The sequence below is a fragment of the Oncorhynchus masou genome, chromosome 10 (genome assembly GCF_036934945.1).
Source record: "Oncorhynchus masou masou isolate Uvic2021 chromosome 10, UVic_Omas_1.1, whole genome shotgun sequence".
NCBI lineage: Eukaryota > Metazoa > Chordata > Actinopteri > Salmoniformes > Salmonidae > Oncorhynchus > Oncorhynchus masou.
The window spans coordinates 8,834,293-8,854,020 of NC_088221.1; the positions used below are offsets into that span (position 1 = coordinate 8,834,293).

The 19,728-nt window shown below is 42.5% G+C and overlaps 1 protein-coding gene across 4 annotated transcripts in view; it reads right to left on the reverse strand.

Moving 5' to 3' along the window:
* Window positions 1–19,229, reverse strand: part of LOC135547096 (solute carrier family 35 member F5-like) — a 37,385-nt gene extending 18,156 nt beyond the window's left edge. Inside the window, exons 1-11 of one of the 4 annotated variants that reach the window (XM_064975763.1) lie at window positions 18,591–19,229; window positions 17,281–17,353; window positions 17,020–17,161; window positions 16,337–16,486; window positions 16,109–16,174; window positions 15,881–15,956; window positions 9,954–10,144; window positions 9,276–9,357; window positions 8,933–9,020; window positions 8,781–8,845; window positions 8,288–8,392 (exon numbers count right to left, since the gene is read on the reverse strand). In XM_064975763.1, coding sequence (XP_064831835.1) covers window positions 8,288–8,392; window positions 8,781–8,845; window positions 8,933–9,020; window positions 9,276–9,357; window positions 9,954–10,144; window positions 15,881–15,956; window positions 16,109–16,174; window positions 16,337–16,486; window positions 17,020–17,154 — 958 coding nt within the window. In that variant the 5' untranslated portion in view covers window positions 17,155–17,161; window positions 17,281–17,353; window positions 18,591–19,229. Of the gene's footprint in view, window positions 1–8,287; window positions 8,393–8,780; window positions 8,846–8,932; window positions 9,021–9,275; window positions 9,358–9,953; window positions 10,145–15,880; window positions 15,957–16,108; window positions 16,175–16,336; window positions 16,487–17,019; window positions 17,162–17,280; window positions 17,354–17,779; window positions 17,872–18,299; window positions 18,526–18,590 lie in introns of those variants that run through there. The other 3 variants (XM_064975765.1, XM_064975762.1, XM_064975764.1) reach the window with 3 other exon arrangements.
* Between the last annotated feature and the right edge of the window lie 499 nt (window positions 19,230–19,728).

Sequence of the window (19,728 nt, forward strand, 5' to 3'; positions counted from 1 at the left end):
ATTTAACCATGGCAAAGTGACTGGGAATATGGCCGAATACAAACAGTGTAGTTATTCCCTCTGTAAGGCACTCAAAGCGAAGCGCGAACCACCGCATTTAACCATGGCAAAGTGACTGGGAATATGGCCGAATACAAACAGTGTAGTTATTCCCTCTGTAAGGCACTCAAAGCGTACCCTCTGAAAGGTAAAAAAAACATCAGTATAGTGACAAAGTGGAGTTCAACGGCTCAGACACGAACTACAAAGGAAACCAGCCACGTCACAGACACCGACATCTTGCTCCCGGACAAGCTAAACACCTTCTCCCACTTTGAGGAGAACACAGTGCCCCCAACGCTGCCTGCTATCAAGGACTGTGGGCTCTCCTCCGATGTGAGTAAGACATCTAAGTGCGTTAACCCTCGCAAGGCTACCGGCCCAGATGGCAGCCCTAGCCGCATTCTCAGAGCATGCGCAGACCAGCTGGCTGGAGTGTTTACGGACATACTTGATCTCAACCTATAATGTCCCCACATGCTTCCAGGTGGCCACCATTGGTCCTGCACCCACAAAAGACCAAATTTAACTTGAAATAATTTACTATAGCACTCACTTCTGTCATCATGAAGTACTCTGAAAAACTAGCCACGGATCATATCACCTCTACCTTATCTGACACTCTAGAACCACTTCAATTTGCTTACCATCCCAAAAGATCCACAGACGATGCATAAAGCCAGTCACACTGCATATTGCCCTATCCCATCTGGACAAGAGGAATACCTATGTAAGAATGCTGTTCATTGACCATAGGTCAGCATTCAAATCCATACTACTGTCGTGACTTTACTTTGATTAATCTGATGACTGTCATTTATTTAATCCACTAACTATGTTTAATTGTTACCCAATTTAAATGAATCATGTAACAACTAACTCATTTGGGATTTGGGGCACCACAGAAGAGGTTGTTTAAAGAGTTACCATCTCCCGAATTAAACTTTTCCTATTACAATCGATAAACAGACATCTTATTAATCATTACCTCTTATCATAATTCTGAACAGTCGTAACCTCATTCATCTGTAAAAACCTCAGCCTTACTCATGAATCAGTAGTACACAAATTGGTTGAATTATTTATTTACTAGCTAACTAAATAATAACACAGAATAAACATGCACCTTTTACATGAGACAAAGGTCCATATGACGGCTTGATACAAAAAGATGAAGGGGAGCGGGGTAGAAAAAGGCACACTTATCGTGGATAAATTCTAGAACCATTCTCACATTAATAATATCATTTGCAAATGGACCGCCGCCCATTTGGAATAAGAAATCATGAATGTTTTTGAATTTACGTGCGAGAATCTGTTAGATCGGAACCAGCCCTCTTTATGAAGATTATTGGCATTTCAGCGGCAAGCTGTATGGCACTGATTACCAGAAAGGGGTCTCCCCTTTCCCGTCTTCTACGGTTGTTCACTCTGGAAGATAGCCAGCCATGTCGACAGTTCCCATTGTTGATGAGCATAGTAGGATAGTTTCACTTAGATTCACTTTTCTTGATATGACTTAGGACATCTAATCAGCTGTACCAGCGATTGTCTGAGGTGAGCTTCTTGCCTCTTCCGCCTCATGTTGATAGTCAGGATTTAAACCACTTTAGACGTGGGCTGCAGCTCCCAGTCTTTCCTGGTCTAAAGGAAGGTGAGTTTGAATCTCAACACGAGGTGAAGAAGTAAAGTTCCAATCATTTCAAACACGTAACTCTCCCCTCACGTTTCCTGGTTTTAACGTTAATTTCGTTACCAAGGCTTTTTACGGACTCTGGCCGATGGGGACAGCTCCGTCCGTCTGACACACTCTCCGACCTCACTCAGGGCATGGCTACTTACTTACAGTTAAAGTCGGAGGTTAACATACACTTATGTTGGAGTCATTAAAACGTGTTTTTCAACGACTCCACAAAATTCATGTCAACAAACTATAGTTTATAGTCAGTTAGGACATTTACAAGTCTGGTTCGTCCTTGGGAGCAATTTTCAAATGCCTGAAGGTACCACATTCATCTGTACAAACAATAGTACACAAGTATAAACACCATGAGACCACGCAGCCATCATACCACTCAGGAAGGAGACGCATTCTGTCTCCTAGAGATGAACGTACTTTGGTGTGAAAAGTGCAAATCAATCCCAGAACAACAGCAAAAGTACCTTGTGAAGATGCTGGAGGAAACAGGTACAAAAGTATCTATATCCACAGTAAAACAAGTCCAATATTGACATAACCTGAAAGGCAGCTCAAAAACCGCCATAAAAAAAGCCAGACTATGGTTTGCAACTGCACATGGGGACAAAACTCGTACTTTTCGGAGAAATGTCCTCTGGTCTGATGAAAAAAAATATAACTGTTTGGCCATACTGACCATCAATACGTTTGTAGGAAAAAGGGGGAGGCTTGCAAGCCGAAGAGCACCATCCCAACCGTGAAGCACGGGGGTGGCAGCATCATGTTGTGGGGGTGCTTTGCTGCAGGAGGGACTGGTGCACTTCACAAAATAGATGGCATCATGAGGACGGAAAACTATGTGGATATATTGAAGCAACATCAATACATCAGTCAGGAAGTTAAAGCTGGACGCAAATGGGTCTTCCAAATGGACAATGACCCCAAGCATACTTCCAAAGTTGTGGCAAAATGGCTTAAGGACAACAAAGTCAAGGTATTGGAGAGGCCATCACAAAGCCCTGAACTTAATCCTACAAAACTGAAAAAGTGTGTGAGCAAGGATGCCGACAAACCTGACTCAGTTATACCAGCTCTGTCAGGAGGAAACGCTACCAAATACTAATTGAGTGTATGTAAGCTTCTGACCCACTAGGAATGTGATAATAAAATCTGAAATAAGTCAGTCATTGTCTACTATTAATCAGATATTTCACATTCTTTTTTTTCTTTCTTCTTTAAAAAAATAATTTGAACCCGTTTTCTCCTCAATTTCATGGTATCCAATTGTTAGTAGTTACTATCTTGTCTCATTGCTACATTTCACATTCTTAAAATAGTGATCCTAACTGACCTCAGACAGGGAATTTTTACTAGGAATAAATGTCAGGAACTGTGAAAAACGGAGTTTAAATGTATTTGGCTAAGGTGTATGCAAACTTCTGACTTCAACTTTATGTACAGTTTATAGGAGATATATTCTCTCATACCTCCTAAAATCACATTCCTATCTTAACAAAATACTTTAATTTTTCATATTATATGCACAACGTATTGGTTGGAAATAAGTTAAAGTATTTCATTCATACAGTTTTTAATCACAAAATAAAAAGCAATATTACATTCATTTTCCATAGCTCCCCACTGACCATTCCCCACAATGTTATAAATATTGTTCCAGTATTCACATTTGACCGTGTTAGAGTTTAAGAGGGAAAACTGTCTGTGAAACAAATATATTCCTTTGGTTGATACTGAAGGGGGAGAAAGAGCCCACCTCCTCCTGTGATTTACAACAGAGTGTGAACTGTCAAAAAGGCCCAGTTCCCTCTTCCTATTTTCTGTGAGTGAGAAAAGGTCTGGTTATTGTCAATTGTGATCCTCACAGGACAGTCATGCCAGTACCCTCCAAGCTCATCATTAAGCTTGAGGCCTGGGTCTGAACTCCGCCCTGTGCAACTGGGTTCTGTACTTCCTGACGGGCCACCCCCAGGTGGTGAAGGTAGGAAACAACACCTCCACTTCGCTGATCCTCAACACTGGGGTCCCACAAGGTGCGTCCTCAGCCCCCTACTGTACTCTCTGTGCACCCATGGCTGAGTGGCCACGCATACCTCCAACTCAATCATCAAGTTCGCAGACAACAACAGTGGTAGGCCTGATTACCAACAATGATGAGACAGCCTACAGGGAGGCGGTGAGGGTCCTGGGTGTGTGGTGCCAGGAAAATAACCTTACTCATCTTCAACAAAGCAAAGGAGCTGTTCGTGGACTTCAGGAAACCACCCTATCAAAATCGGCGGGACAGCAGTGGAGAAGGTGGAAGTTCCTCGGCGCATTAAGTACTGCAATGCATCTCCTCCACATGGACTGCACCAGTTTTGCCAGTTCTTGCTGTGAGATTTTACCCCACTCTTCCACCAAGGCACCTGTAAGTTCTCTGACATTTCTGGGGGGGGGGGGCCCTAGACCTCACCGTCCGATCCAACAGGTCCCAGACGTGCTCAATGGGATTGAGATCCCGCTGGCCATGGCAGAACACTGACATTCAAGTCTTGCAGGAAATCATGCAAAGAACGAGCAGTATGGCTAGTGGCATTGTCTGTCAGGATGTTCCTGCAGGAAGGGTACCACATGAGGGAGAAGGATGTCTTCCCTGTAACGCACAGCGTTGAGATTGCCTGCAATGACAACAAGCTCAGTCCGATGATGCTGTGAGAGACCGCCCCAGACCATGACAGACCCTCCACCTCCAAATCGATCCCGCTCCAGAGTACAGGCCTCGGTGTAATGCTCATTCCTTCGACGATAAACGTGAAAGCTGTCAAGGCAAAAGGTGGCTACTATATAAATATATTTAGATTTGTTTAACACTTTTTTGTTTACTACATATTCCATGTGTGTTCTTTCATAGTTGTGACGTCTTCACTATTATTCTACAATGTAGAAAATAGTAAAAATAAAGAAAAACCCTTGAATGAGTAGGTGTGTCCAAACTTCAGATTGGTACTGTACATATAGAAGCAGAGATATTTACTCCAATTTGGAGGTTAGCTGACTCTATAAATTATATTGATAATATTCCATTGCGTGTTGCTTTGGATGACATTGTTAATCATCATGGGCAAACCCGAATATAATTCCTTCAGGACACTAAAATGTGTATCATTAATGGAAGGATATGCCCCTGAAGCGATAACTTTACATCCATATCTGGCAAAGGAAAAGCTGTGGTGGAGTATATACACTGCTCAAAAAAATAAAGGGAACACTTAAACAACACAATGTAACTCCAAGTCAATCACACTTCTGTGAAATCAAACTGTCCACTTAGGAAGCAACACTGATTGACAATAAATTTCACATGCTGTTGTGCAAATGGAATAGACAATAGGTGGAAATTATAGGCAATTAGCAAGACACCCCCAATAAAGGAGTGGTTCTGCAGGTGGTGACCACAGACCACTTCTCAGTTCCTATGCTTCCTGGCTGATGTTTTGGCCAATTTTGAATGCTGGCGGTGCTTTCACTCTAGTGGTAGCATGAGATGGAGTCTACAACCCACACAAGTGGCTCAGGTAGTGCAGCTCACCAGGATGGCACATCAATGCAAGCTGTGGCAAGAAGGTTTGCTGTGTCTGTCAGCGTAGTGTCCAGAGCATGGAGGCGCTACCAGGAGACAGGCCAGTACATCAGGAGACGTGGAGGAGGCCGTAGGAGGGCAACAATCCAGCAGCAGGCCCGCTACCTCCGACTTTGTGCAAGGAGGAGCACTGCCAGAGCCCTGCAAAATGACCTCCAGCAGGCCACAAATGTGCATGTGTCTGCTCAAACGGTCAGAAACAGACTCCATGAGGGTGGTATGAGTTCCCGACGTCCACAGGTGGGGGTTGGGCTTACAGCCCAACATCATGCAGGACGTTTAGCATTTGCCAGAGAACACCAAGATTGGCAAATTCGCCACTGGCGCCCTGTGCTCTTCACAGATGAAAGCAGGTTCACACTTAGCACGTGTGACAGAGTCTGGAGACGCCGTGGAGAACATTCTACTGCTTGCAACATCCTCCAGCATGACCGGTTTGGCGGTGGGTCAGTCATGGTGTGGGGTGGCATTTCTTTGGGGGGCCGCACAGCCCTCCATGTGCTCGCCAGAGGTAGCCTGACTGCCATTAGGTACCGAGATGAGATCCTCAGACCCCTTGTGAGACCATATACTGGTGGGGTTGGCCCTGGGTTCCTCCTAATGCAAGACAATGCTAGACCTCGTGTGGCTGGAGTGTGTCAGCAGTTCCTGCAAGAGGAAGGCATTGATGCTATGGACTGGCCCGCCCATTCCCCAGACCTGAATCCAATTGAGCACATCTGGGACATCATGTCTCGCTCCATCCACCAACGCCACGTTGCACCACAGACTGTCCAGGAGTTGGCAGATGCTTTAGTCCAGGTCTGGGAGGAGATCCCTCAGGAGACCATCCGCCACCTCATCAGGAGCATGCCCAGGTGTTGTAGGGAGGTCATACAGGCACGTGGAGGCCACACACTACTGAGCCTCATTTTGACTTGTTTTAAGGACATTGCATCAAAGTTGGATATGCCTGTAGTGTGGTTTTCCACTTTAATTTTGAGTGACTACAAATCCAGACCTCCATGGGTTGATGAATTTGATTTCCATTGATCATTTTTGTGTGATTTTGTTGTCAGAACATTCAACTACACATTCAACTATGTAAAGATCATTCTCATTTATTATTATTATTTTGTGTTGGCCACAAACTTTATCAACCAGGTATTACTGTGCATTATTTGGGGCAACAGATACATATCCCTACATTTAAGAAAATAAATGTGCCAAATTACTATGTTCTGAAATGTAGAGCTCTGGTGGAACTCATCAAAACTCTGCAAAGATGCCAAGAAACAACATTTGATTTAGATGTGTGGTATGAAACATTTTGTGATATTATATATTCTGAAATGAGGAAAATGATGCGAATAAAGAATACACCCCCAAGTCCAGGAAAGTTTACAAGCCTTATTGGAATGATGAGTTACAGTACCTACGGTCTGTAATGCTCAAGGCTGAGTACTTATTTTTTACAGTGTGAAGATAGGAATACAACAGAACAGCATAAGAAGGAATTCAAGAAAAAACAGCATGTGTTTGATAAAAGACTGTTCCTATTGAAATGGAGATATCAGCGAGGGCAGTTATTGCAGATTCATCGATCCCCATTCTTGTGGAAGAACAAAATGGTTTCGTCAATCCAGAGTATGTATAGATCATATATTCTCGGTCTGTACAATAATCAGAAATAGATTACATGAAGCTAAACTTTTGCATTCTTACTTGATTTCCCAATAGCTTATGATTTTGTAAATAGGGATATTTTAGCCTAGAGTTTGTTAAAGGTAGGGGTTGATGGGAAATTTTATCACGCAATCCAGTCTCTTTACAAAGTACCAATTGCTTGTGTGCATGTAAATTAATATCATACAGATTGGTTTCCCACACCTTCGGGTGTAAAACAAGGAAACACCTTATCACCGACTTTTTTGGCTATGTTTAAACAGTACATACGATAAGTATTCAGACTTCTTTCACATTTTTGTTACGTTACAGCTTTATTATAAAATGGATAAAAAATATATTTATAAAAAAACCTCAATCTACGCACTACCACATACTGACAAAGCAAAAATAGTTTCGAAATTTTTGCCAATTTATAAGAATAAAAAAAATGAAATATTACATTTACATAAGTATTCAGACCCTTTACTCAGTACTTTGTTGAAGCACCTTTGGCAGTGACTACAGCCTCGAGTCTTCTTGGGTATGACGCTACAAGCTTGGCACACATTTATTTGGAGAGTTTCTCCCATTCTTCTCCGCAGATCCTCTCAATCTCTGTCAGGTAGGATGGGGAGCGTCGCTACACAGCTATTTTCAGGTATCTCCAAAGATGTTCGATCGGGTTCAAGTCCAGACATTTTCTTTTGGTACCCTTCCCCAGATTTGTGCCTCGACACAATCGGGGGTTGGAGCTCTACGGACAATTCCTTCGACCTCATGGCTTGGTTTTTCCTGTTACATGCACTATCAACTGTGGGACCTTTTATAGGCAGTTGTTTGCCTTTCCAAATCATGTCCAATTAATTGAATTTACCACAGGTGGAATATCCAATCAAGTTGTAGAGACATCTCAAGGATGATCAATGGAAACAGGACGCATCTGAGCTCAATTTCGAGTCTCAAAGCAAAGGGTCTGAATACTTAGGTATTTCTGTTTTTAATACATTTGGTAGAATTTCCAAAAACTTGTTTTTGCATTGTCATTATGGGGTATTGTGTGTAGATTGCTGAGGATTTTTATTCCTTTAATCCGTTTTAGAATAAGGCTGTAACATCATGGGGTCTGAATACTTTCCGAAGGCACTGTATATACCTATAATCAATTCAGGATCATTACATAGAGTACATAGGAAATAAAAGAGCATCTGAAAATCAGCAGCAGACCAAGCTGCCACAGTTGACTCTAGTAAGAAAGGTCATAGATATAACTATGATCTACATACCAAAGAACATGGGGATGTCCAGCTTGTCTTCCCGGTCCACCTTCCTCTTGATCATGACGATGTAGACTGCGTACAGAGCAGCCCCAGCCAATGACCACAGAGAGCCTGAACACAACACGACTTCATCATCACATTATCTTACGCTAATACATCCCTGTATCATGAGTTACAACTCTCATGGTTACACTCCAAAGGGTTTTCCTGCTAGCAATGCAAGCAAATGTGACATTGTGGCATGGCTTGCACTTTCAGATTAGATTTAATGGTTTAATAATACATTGTTTTATATAGCATATTAATATGACATAAGGACACGTTAAAGTAGTACATCAAGTACAGCACAAGACATGACAAATACAACCAATATGAAGTGAGATAGGAGGGTAAACAGGAGGCAGGAATAAGGAATATGGTGGGGAAAAAAGCCTAACAAAAACAAAACATTTTGAGGAAAGAAGTTTATCATCTGCAGCACTTTTATCTCCCTGGTTACCTATAGTGCCTTTTCCGTCAGGGCTGTCCATGCTGGAGAAACTGACAAGAACCACTCCTCCCATGCTACAGGGAAAGAGACCAGAGAAACAGTGTAACTACAGAGTAGCAACCCAGAGTAACTACAATAATTCAGCTGATGTCAAGGCTTACCTCAGAGCCACAGCTAAGAGCTTGGACAGAGTAAAGCGGTCGCTGCTATTACTGGGAAATATGGCCGCCAGGATGAGGGTGAAGAGACCTGGTGAGGAGGACAATATCAGCGAGACTGTTCACAACACGTCCTGTACTGAGTTCAACCTGTTCAAGGTGAAATTTTTAAATACTTATGCTGTGATTTTCCAACATTGGAACATTTATTTGCAACAATATTATTAAAAAGGTCCATAATGACTGTATTATAAAAAATAAAAAATCATCAGTGTTTTTTCTATTCATTTTAAGATCCTAAATGTACATTTCGCTGAGTAAAATCACATTTAGTATTTGCACTCACCTGAAGTGGAGGACAGAATGTTCACTATGGCAACCTGCGTGTCCGACAGGGCCTCTTGGTAGGAGAGGTTTGCTAGGAACCACTGTGAAGGAGAGAAGTAGGAGAGAGAGAAGTGTCAGCATGACACCTCTGATTTGTACCAAAGATGGTAGTTTACTTACTATTACTCATCGTGTGTGGTCTACCCTCAATTCTGGGTCATTGCTCATGTGGGAAATGAGTTGTGATACAAAGATTTGTTTACAATCCCAAAGTTAGTAAGACAAACGAGTTGAAGATTCTTACATGCATAATGTGTTAATTTATACTCATTTATACTATTCATGAAGGGAGAAGTCCAAAGCCATGACTTGTTGAGCGTACAGAAAACACACTCTGCAGCAAAATTAGTAGTATCACCAGCAATAACTCAATGATAATAACAGAAGGGTTTTGGTTAATTTACCTAGCAAATTGACAGTAATGTCAGTAATGAGAGACATCATCAAAAAGCTCCAAAATGCAGGTACTCCAAAGACTCATTTTAGATATAAATTTGTCCCCCCTCCAACTTAATACGGAAGTTCCAAACTAGTATACAGAATGTCTGAGAGTCTAACAAGTCATATGTCTACACACACTGACAAAAAAAGTTCCCCTCAAACAGATAAAAAAATTAAGTTATTTGAATTAACTTACCACAAAGCAGAAGAAGAAGCTGATCTTGGCCACGTCGGTGACGGTGAGCTTTCCCACTGTGCGGAGCATGGACTCGTGCTCCTTGGCGGCGGGGTAGGACATGCGCGATAGCTTGGCCTCCAGGGCCTGTGTGGACGGGAGCTGGCGCACCTCCATGATGTTGCTGAAGCGCACCCGTTGCTTTTTAGAGGCTGAGAGGTTGGAGGGAAAGGACAGGGGGTAAAGTGGTAGATGGGTCACAGCATGACCAATAGAATGAACCAGACAATGAAAACTTTAAGTAGAAATAAAGCATGCGTTAGATGTCATTGTTTTAGGAACCACAACCATGAAATATTTTTGCACAGTCATTCTCTGAAAAGCATCTCATACCCTATACTGTGCTTTAGGCACAATAGCCTGGGATTGAATAAGGCAGCTTTCGAATTAAAACCACAATTACCACTTTCCTCAAAATGTGACCCATCACGTAAACTCAGTCAAAACAGAGATGCTAGTTCTAGATCCAAACAAAGAGATCTTGCTATTGGATCTGACAATCAATCTCGGTGGTTGTATAGTCGTCTTAAATAAAACTGAAGGACCTCTGCGTTACTCTTGACCCTGATCTCTCCCTTTTTCATCTTCGTAGCACTGCGTAAAAGCTAATCCATGCTTTTGTCACTTCAAGATTAGACTACGTCAATGCTCTACTCATGGCTACCTGGATAAGGCACTAAATAAACCTGTTAGTGCTAAAAATGGCTGCTAGAATGTTAACTAGAAACCAAAAAGCAAGCCATGACCAGACTTTCAAAGCATTTCATGGCTACAGACGTGAGTGCTACAGACGTGTAGTCATTTAGGCTGGTTACCTTAGTGTTCTTGGGCACAGACACTATGGTGGTCTGCTTGAAACATTTTGGTATTACAGAGAGAGGTTGAAAATGTCAGTGAAGACACTTGCCAGTTGGTCAGCACATGCTCGGAGTACACATCCTGGTAATCCGTCTGGCCCTGCGGCCTTGTGAATGTTGACCTGTTTAAAGGTCTTACTTAGATTGGCTGCAGAGAGCATGATAACACAGTCGTCCAGAACAGACGAAGTCCTCAATGCACTTATTGATAAAGCCAGTGATTGATGTGGTGTACTCCTCAATGCCATCGGAAGAATCACAGAACATATTCCAATCTGTACTAGCAAAACAGTCCTGTAGCTTAGTATCTGCTTCATCTGACTACTTTTTTATAGACCGAGTCACTGGTGCTTCCTGCTTTAATTGTTGCTTGTAAGCAGGAATCAGGAGGATAGAATTATGGTCAGATTTGCCAAATGGAGGGCAAAGGAGAGCTTTGTACATGTCTCTGTGTGTGGAGTAAAGGTGGTCTAGAATTGTTTACCTCTGGTTGCACATTTAACATGCTGATAGAAATGAGGTGAAACGGATTTAAGTTTTCCTGCATTAAAGTCCATGACCACTAAGAGCTCCGCCTCTGGATAAGCTTTTTCCTGTTTGCTTATGGTGGTATACAGCTCATTGAGTGTGGTTTTAGTGCCAGCATCGGTCTGTAGTGGTATGTAGACAACTACGAAAAATACAGATGAAAACACTCTAGGTAGAAAGTGTGGTTCGTTCTATTTATTGTCCAGCGATTGAACGTTGGCTAGCAGGACAAAAGGCAAAGGCAGATTAGCCACTCCCCGGCTGATCCTCACAAGGCACCCTGATCTTTGTACGCAAAATCTCAATTTCTTCCTCCAGCGAATGGAGGGGTTCTGGGCCTGGTCGGGTGTCTGTAGTATATCCTTCCCGTCTGACTCATTGAAGAAAAACTGTCTAATCTGAAGTAAGTAATGGTTCTGATGACCAGAAGCTCTTTTAGGTCATAAGAGATGGTAGCAGCAACATTATGTACAAAACAAGTTACGAACAACATGAAAAAACTAACAAAATAGCATGGTTGGTTGGTTAAGAACCGATAAGACTGCAGCCATCCCCTCCAGGGCCATCATAAACATTTCTAGTAGGTCCTATGATTGAGTGCAGTATGGCCCAGGGGTGCGAAGGTGAACGGCAAGGCACTAAAGTGACGAACCACCCTTGCTGTCTTTGCCTGGCCGGCTCCCCTCGGATTCTCTGACCCTATTACAAGAGTCACTGGCTTGCTCGTGCTCTCCCATACTTCCTGTCCTCAGGCTTGTGCGGTGGGGGAGATCTTTGTGGGCTATAGTCGGCCTTGTCTCAGGGTAGTAAGTTAGTGTGTTGATCCCTTTGGTGGTGTGGGGGGCTGTGCTTTGGCAAGTGGTGGGGTTATATCCTGCCGGGAAACCCTGTCCGGGCTTAACTTTGGATGGGGCCAGTGTCCTCCGACCACCCCTGTCTCAGTCCCCAGTACCTATGTTTTAATACTGTCATATCTGGTGTAATTCTCCCGGAGATCCTGAGCCCTAGGACCATTTCTCAGGACAACCTGGCCAGACGACTCCTGGCTGTCCCCAGTCCACCTGGTTGTGCTGCTGATCCAGTTTCTGCTGTTCTACCTGTGGCTATGGAACCCTGACCAGGTCGTGCTACCTTGTCCTAGACCTGCTGTTACGACCCTCCTCTGCTGGTCATTATGTACGTTTGAACATCTTGAAGAACAATCTGGCCTTAATGGCCATGTACTCTTATAATCTCCACCTCAGCACACCCAGAAGAGGACTGACCACCCCTCAGAGCCTGGTTCCTCTCTCGGTTTCATCCTTGGTTCCTGCCTTTCTAGGGAGTTTTTCCTAGCCACTGTGCTTCTACATCTTCATTGCTTGCTCTTTGGGGGTTTTAGGCTCAGTTCATGTATAAGCACTTGGCGACAACTGCTGATGTAAAAAGGTCTTCATAAATAAATGTGATTTGATTGATTGATTGACTTGAATGTGTGAGACCCCTAGAGGTCTTTGCGGGACTGATTTCTTCTTCCTGCAGCTTTTCATACATCACCTGCCCGCTCCCGATGGCTTTTTGTCTGACTCCCACTCCCACCCACACCCACAAAAACAGGTTTCACAGTCCTGCAAATGTTATTTTAGGTGTATCTGACTCAGCTCGCTTGGCAGCTTTGGTCCCAGCAATTTTGGGCCTTATATGCGCAAACATAACTTAAGAAACACAATAATTACCAGAGATTATCGCTCAGCCCATTGTATTAGGCTATCGGTATTAGGCCTAATGGGCTATATCAACCAATAGGCTAAACATAGTACGAAAGAGAGCCAAAGTTGGAGAACGGACATTTGCACTTTCTCTTGAGCTACATTTTGCACATAGCCTACCTTTTAGGAGTGGGATGATTTAGCCTAATCAAGTTTATGAAGTACATGGAAAGATAACCGTCCCGTGCTTCACCACCCATACATAGCCTAGTGCCGATAGGTCTACTCTATTGAATTGAGACCACATGAGCACCTGATCTCGCATGTCCAACTAGGAGAGTGAAGGTAAGCTATTGAACTTGAAGCAGTAAGAATGATGAAAGCGGACACTGACTTTCTCTTGAGCTACGTTTTGTAAATAGCCTACCTGTAGGAGCGGGAATGATTTGCAGGCAGATACAAATAAATGGTAATAGGCTATTTATTGAAAAGGAAAAGGTGCAAAGAATGATGATCCAAATAGGCCTACCACTGTTGCGATAGATTGGCTTACTTAACTTGAAGCAGCAAATGATGAGAGTTTGTGAATAGTGTGACATAGATGTGCTTAAAATAGATAGGTTAACGCATACAAAACGGAAAGACGACAGTTTCCAAATAATCTGCAGGTCTATAAATATGTTAATCCTAAAATTGTCAGTCTGACCACCCGGTCCCGCCTGCAGCATGAAAAATGATGACCGCGCCACAATGATCTCTGTCAGGGCAGCCCTCTAGCGACATACTGTAATCAGCCAATATCGATCAGCAAAGACAGAAATATGAAATCCTGTAATTGTGTCATAGAAAACTAAGCTCCAGTGTCACTCAATGGTCAGACAGAGTTCTTATGAGACAACCTTTCCTTTCACATTGTTTATCGACTCACTCTCCTGAGTCAAATCTGGGAGGGCCATTACATCGAACAGCTCAACAGCCCCCTCTGTTGGTCAACACCGCAAAGTGTATTTTCCATTCTACAACTTCATTATTTGCTAAGGTCTTTACATGTTTCTTCCTAGGAAAACCTATAATTTTTTATGCTTTCTTGAAATGTTATGAAATAAATCAAATACCAAGACAGTTCACAGGATTCCTATTCTCCAAAGTGATAAAAAAAATATATTATTGAAGGGTTTCTTTCAACAACACTCATTATTTCTATCTGGTAAATGTAAGTGCCTTCAGAAAGTGTTTAACCCCAGTACCCTTTCCACATTGGCTTGACGACTTCTAAAGCTTGAATTTAAAATGATTAAATTGAGATTAGTCATATACAATCTACACACAATATCCAATTATGTCAAAGTGGGTTTTTGTTTTGACAAATTTTTACAAAATAATTAAAATGAAAAGATGAAATGTCTTGAGTCAATAAGTATTCAAGCCTAAATAAGTTCAGGAGTAAAAATGTGCTTTAAGGTCCCTCAGTCGCGTAGTGACCAGGGAGGTTTTCCAATTCCTCGCAAAGAAGAGCACCGATTGGTAGACGGGTAAAAAAATATATTAAAAAAGTAACAGACAGTGAATATCCCTTTCAGCATGGTGAAGTTATTAATTGGGCTTTGGATGGTGTATCAATAGACCCAGTCACTAAAGATACAGGTGTCATTCCTAACTCAGTTGCCTGAGAGGAAGGAAACTGCTCAGGGATTTTACGATGTGCCAAAAGTAATTGTAAAACAGTTACACCGCTTAATGGCTATGATAGGACAAAACTGAGGGTGGATCATGAACATTGTAGTTACTCCACAATACTAACCTAAAAGATAGACTGAAAATAAAGAAGTCTACACAGAATAAAAATATTCCAAAAACATACATCCTGTTTGCAACAAGGCAGTAAAGTAATACTGCAAAGAATGTGGCAAAAAAAGTTACTTTTTATCCCGAATACAAACCATTGAAAGACGGATCCAGAATTCTAAATAATGTCACGGGTCTGTGTCGGATCTGATTGTCACGGGTATCGGGTATGTGGAATTTTAACTGACTTGTCCAGAAGGGCCCGTACAGATCCGAACAAGACTGCTGCAGTAGACAGAGATGCTCTTGCTTTTCAAGAGAGTGAAGTGTGGCGCGTGTAGCTTGTTGTTCTTGTTGGCTATTCATAAAGCAGCAATAGGCTACAGTCACAGACAGGTACTACATAATTATATTTGATTATAAATAACCTATGGCAGCTATTAGTCTAGTATAGTGCTAATCGGCTTGGTTGGTTGCTGTCTTGTCTCTTCCTCCCTCCTCCCTGTGTCACTCACTCCCACACCTGCTTGAGTGGCACCTCTCTCCCTCCTCTCGTGCTTTATCAGCTCCTATTCATAAAGTAGATTAAAAAAATAACTTTTCTGCTCCTTCCCTCACTTGGATCAGGTCTGGATCTGACAAGGTACGGGTCTAGTTGTCACCTCTAGTCCAAAGCTCTTAGAGAGACTTACCAAAAAAGACTTACACCTATAATTGCTGCCAAATGTGTTTCTAACATGTATTGACTCTGGGGGCTGAATACTAATCAAGTTATGAGTGTTACTTTTATTTTTCCCCACTTTGACATTTTGTGTATATCGTTGACAAAAAAAAAGACAATTAAATCCATTTTAATCCAGCTTTGTAACAAAAGCAAAAGGGGTTGAATGCTTTCCGAATGCACTGTATCAGTTTGAAAGCTTCATTGACCAGCAGAAAAAGGCAATACATTGCATTATTTATAGATCAGACTGTTGGTTAGTCTTCTAAAGATGTTATTTCTCTATTTTAAAAAAGTTGTAATACTCACTGGAATCTCCAATGGCACAGTTTGTCTGTTCAGTCGGAAGACCCTGAAACTTCACTGGAACATACAAGGGTTCACTCTGAAGAAAGAAATATAGAGTTCAACTAATGCACTCAACTAAAAGCATTACTTATCATCCCATTTATTTTCATTACAGTATATTCAGCCAGCCAACAGTAAAATCAAATTGAGAGTAAGAGAGAATACAAAAAGCAAATCAATTATACTTACTAGGGTATGGTCATTCAAACTGGTGTCATTGATACAGGGGGTAAAGTAGGCCTCGGCATCAGCAAACTGTGGAGAGAGGCGCTATAGGTTAGACTGGGCTGTTTTATCATAGCATATCAACATAGTATCAACGACCACTACTAAGATACTGCACTAAGCAACAATTCATCTTTAGATGGAAACAACAATGTATTGTTGCCCCCCCTGAGACATCAGTGCAAGACGTACAAAGGCTGCGTGTCGTCCCCGGAGACTGCCCGTGCACTGCTGCCTCCATGGCCGCCACAGCAGGAACCCCAACAGATAGAGCACAAACATGGAGGTCTTGGTGAACGTGCTGAAGAAGGGCTTGTTATACTCCTGCCGCTTGAATATGTACTGGGGGGGGAATAGAGAAAATACTCATGACTTACTGTATGAATGGCTGGAACTTAAAACCGATCCAGTGCAGATTTTTCTTTTTAAATAAATAGGGAGAGGTCACTTTGAAACTAATGAGATGTGACTAATCCAAGTACTCAAAACTGCCACCTAGTCCCTACTTGTGTAGTTCTGCAAAGGCTGGACAGATATTATTAGCAACATAGTGAAACCATGACCCCACTGGAAGGCAAGGTGAAGCTACTACCATATTCTTATTCATTCATTTTAAATCTATCGGGTAGGGGTTAGGGGTCAAGCATTGTCTTATAATTGAGCACTAGTCTTAAGCTTTAGCATATTAGCCCAAATAAGGGTTGCCTAACCCAGGCCATCCAGTTCTGCAGAGTTGCTGGTTTTCATGTCTCCCTGTGCACCCTCTGTCTGGAGAGTGCCCCTGACAATCAGTTCCAAGCTAAAATACAAATACAAGAATAAGTAGGCCTGTGGCCTGCGGAAACAGGGGACTACAGGAAGTGCTAGTGTCTTACTGAGGTGAGCTCAGAGGAGACCACCCAGATGATGTCCACCAGCAGGAGGATGACCACCCCCAGGGCCATGCGTCTCCGCTGGGCCACTGTGCTGCCCTGAGACCCCATGCGGTTCATGAGGAACACCCACACCATCTGGACACTGCTTGACAAACACACAAACTCGTTATTGCACAAACACATTTAAAAAAAACTTTTCACAAACTGTAATACCAAAAACCAAAATGTCAGATGTTTTCAGATGTGACACAGATATAGTACCTGGAAATCCTAATACAGGATTCTTCAGCGTTTTGGACGTTCTGACTCTCCTCAGTCAGGCAGGAATCTGAAACTGTGTCAAAGTAGATAATGAGAAAAATTGTGCAACAGTCCTCCTATCTGCTGTGCACAGAGCTCATCACCTGCAATGTCTTATCAATTAATATTGTTACGTAACGCTGAAAGTTGCTGTTGGGGTGAAAATCCATATGGACATCTGGAAACCAGAAAGATGACATAGGCTAGGCCTAATTGTTTGGTGAAAACAGTTCCTAGGACACACACATGTGGCTTTTGTTCAGAGCAACATCAACCAAAGCTACTGTCTTTTTTTGTGACATTACAAACTCAATTTAACACATTTTCACATATATTCAATTGCTCTTTTGAACTGGTTTCCCCACAAATACATACATGGTCCTAAGTGAGGAACGCCCAGACCCCACTCTATCCCTGTCAGGCGGCGTATCACATTTAGAACCTTCGTACACTTTCTCACCAGTCTCTCGATGCGTTCTGCCCAGGTTGGCCTAGTGTCAAAGTACACCTCTAGGAACCCGATCGTCTCCACCCTCAGGCGTACATTCAGTCTGATAAAGAACACTGTCTGGGTTATCTATAGAAAACCTGATTCTCCACTTCAACGATTGCTTCCTGTACCTTCCTGACAGCGTATGGTACATGTATTCCCTTCTAACCATAAGGCCCCATCATCTTCAAATGAAGACCTTTCGACACCTAACGTGAGCTAGCAAGAGCAACAATTTCTTCCTCTGCTCACCACGACTCACAAGCTTGTTAGCTACATGCAAATTAGACATTTGCTAGCTAGCTAGTTTACAATATAGCTAACAATGTCTTTTTTGTTGCAATATAGGACCTGTAGTACTGTAGAAACATACAGAGGACATTGTTAGCTAGCTAATGTTAGCTACCTCGAAGTTTAACGTTACAGCTAACTTAGCAGGCTAAATTGGCTAGCTAGCCGGCAACATCAACAACAAACCATTCGTATTTACCTAGCTACCGTTAGATGGCAAGTAGGCTTCGTTCTTTTTGGCGTGGTCGTTACTTCTTCGCCTTTACAGAGAAATACAACTGCTGGATCATCAGTAATAAACGTACAGTATGCGATGATAACACAAATATCTAAACTGGTTTGGATGTAAACATGAACGCTCCTTCTCTTCTTCTATGGTATATTATTGGAGATCACAGAATGTCATGTGCATCCCGCCATCTACGATGCGGGATGGAAACAGGATTCCCCTTCTGTTAATAAAAAAATAAAATAAAAACAGATCGGATACCTACACAGGCTCAAGGGGCACCTGGGAGTGCAGTTTTTCCGGTCTTCAAATGTAAAATCCTTAAATCCCCAAAAAGTTTCTGCTGCAGCCACAATAATATCCAGTTTTTAGACTTTGAGACTTGTGATATACAGTTTATAACTGTGGCGAAATTCTTCTTGTGGCTTTCCGGCAGACTAGACGCTGTGTTGCATATTGCTGTCATTCGCAGGTCAGAGTGCGAATTGCACATTTCGGTCACATTTCAGTCCTCTACTCTCTTCACTGCCTCACCATAGGAAACGTACCCTCTCAAACTCTGGTAATCTCAACCTGTCTCTCTCTCACAGGGCACTTTGGATCCCCTGCTTCATGGGCACGCTGACACACGTGCTTTCTCATTCCAACTGTAATGTTCCTCTAACTATGCCCTCCTGCACATTTCTCACATCGTGGGAACCTAATACACCGTAGCCAGTTCGGAACATAGGACCTGACAGAATAGCAAATATAGCCTAACCTGACTTTATCGGGTAAAAACACTCTGTCAAAGCTCAACAATAGAGACGGTATTCTCAGTTGCGCCTACATTGCGGTCTACATCTCACCAAACGGCAGGTGTCACAAACACTAGGAATATTCCTTTTCATTTGATCCACCTCTACACTCAACGCTATGGTCTGGGACCCAGCAGAATCGCACTACTACACCCTGTCTCTCGATTCTTCATAACATTAATGGCTCCCATTAACGCTCCTAATTCTTCTTCTTGTTCTATGCTATATGGCAGTCCCCAAGCATACGTTAGAGGTGCATGTTGCCAACCTGTGTGGGCTGTGTGTCCGACTACCGTTCTGGAGTGTGGAATTAGTTCATTACACTTTGTGACACAAAAAGGGTAGGGGAATGAATATTTTTTTATCCCTACCAACTAACCCTACATCCATTAAAACCTCACCACTATTCCACTACTTTGGCCCTTCTGATCCTAGGACACTATCATTCAATACAATTTGTAATTAAAGGTAGATTAGGCAGATTTACGTTGCCACGAGCAGCACCGCAGATATTGAGATGAGCAAGATGCAAGACTTCGCTCTCATTAGCTAGGTTTCCATCCAATTTGAAACAGAATATGTGAATATTCAAAAATCGGCAT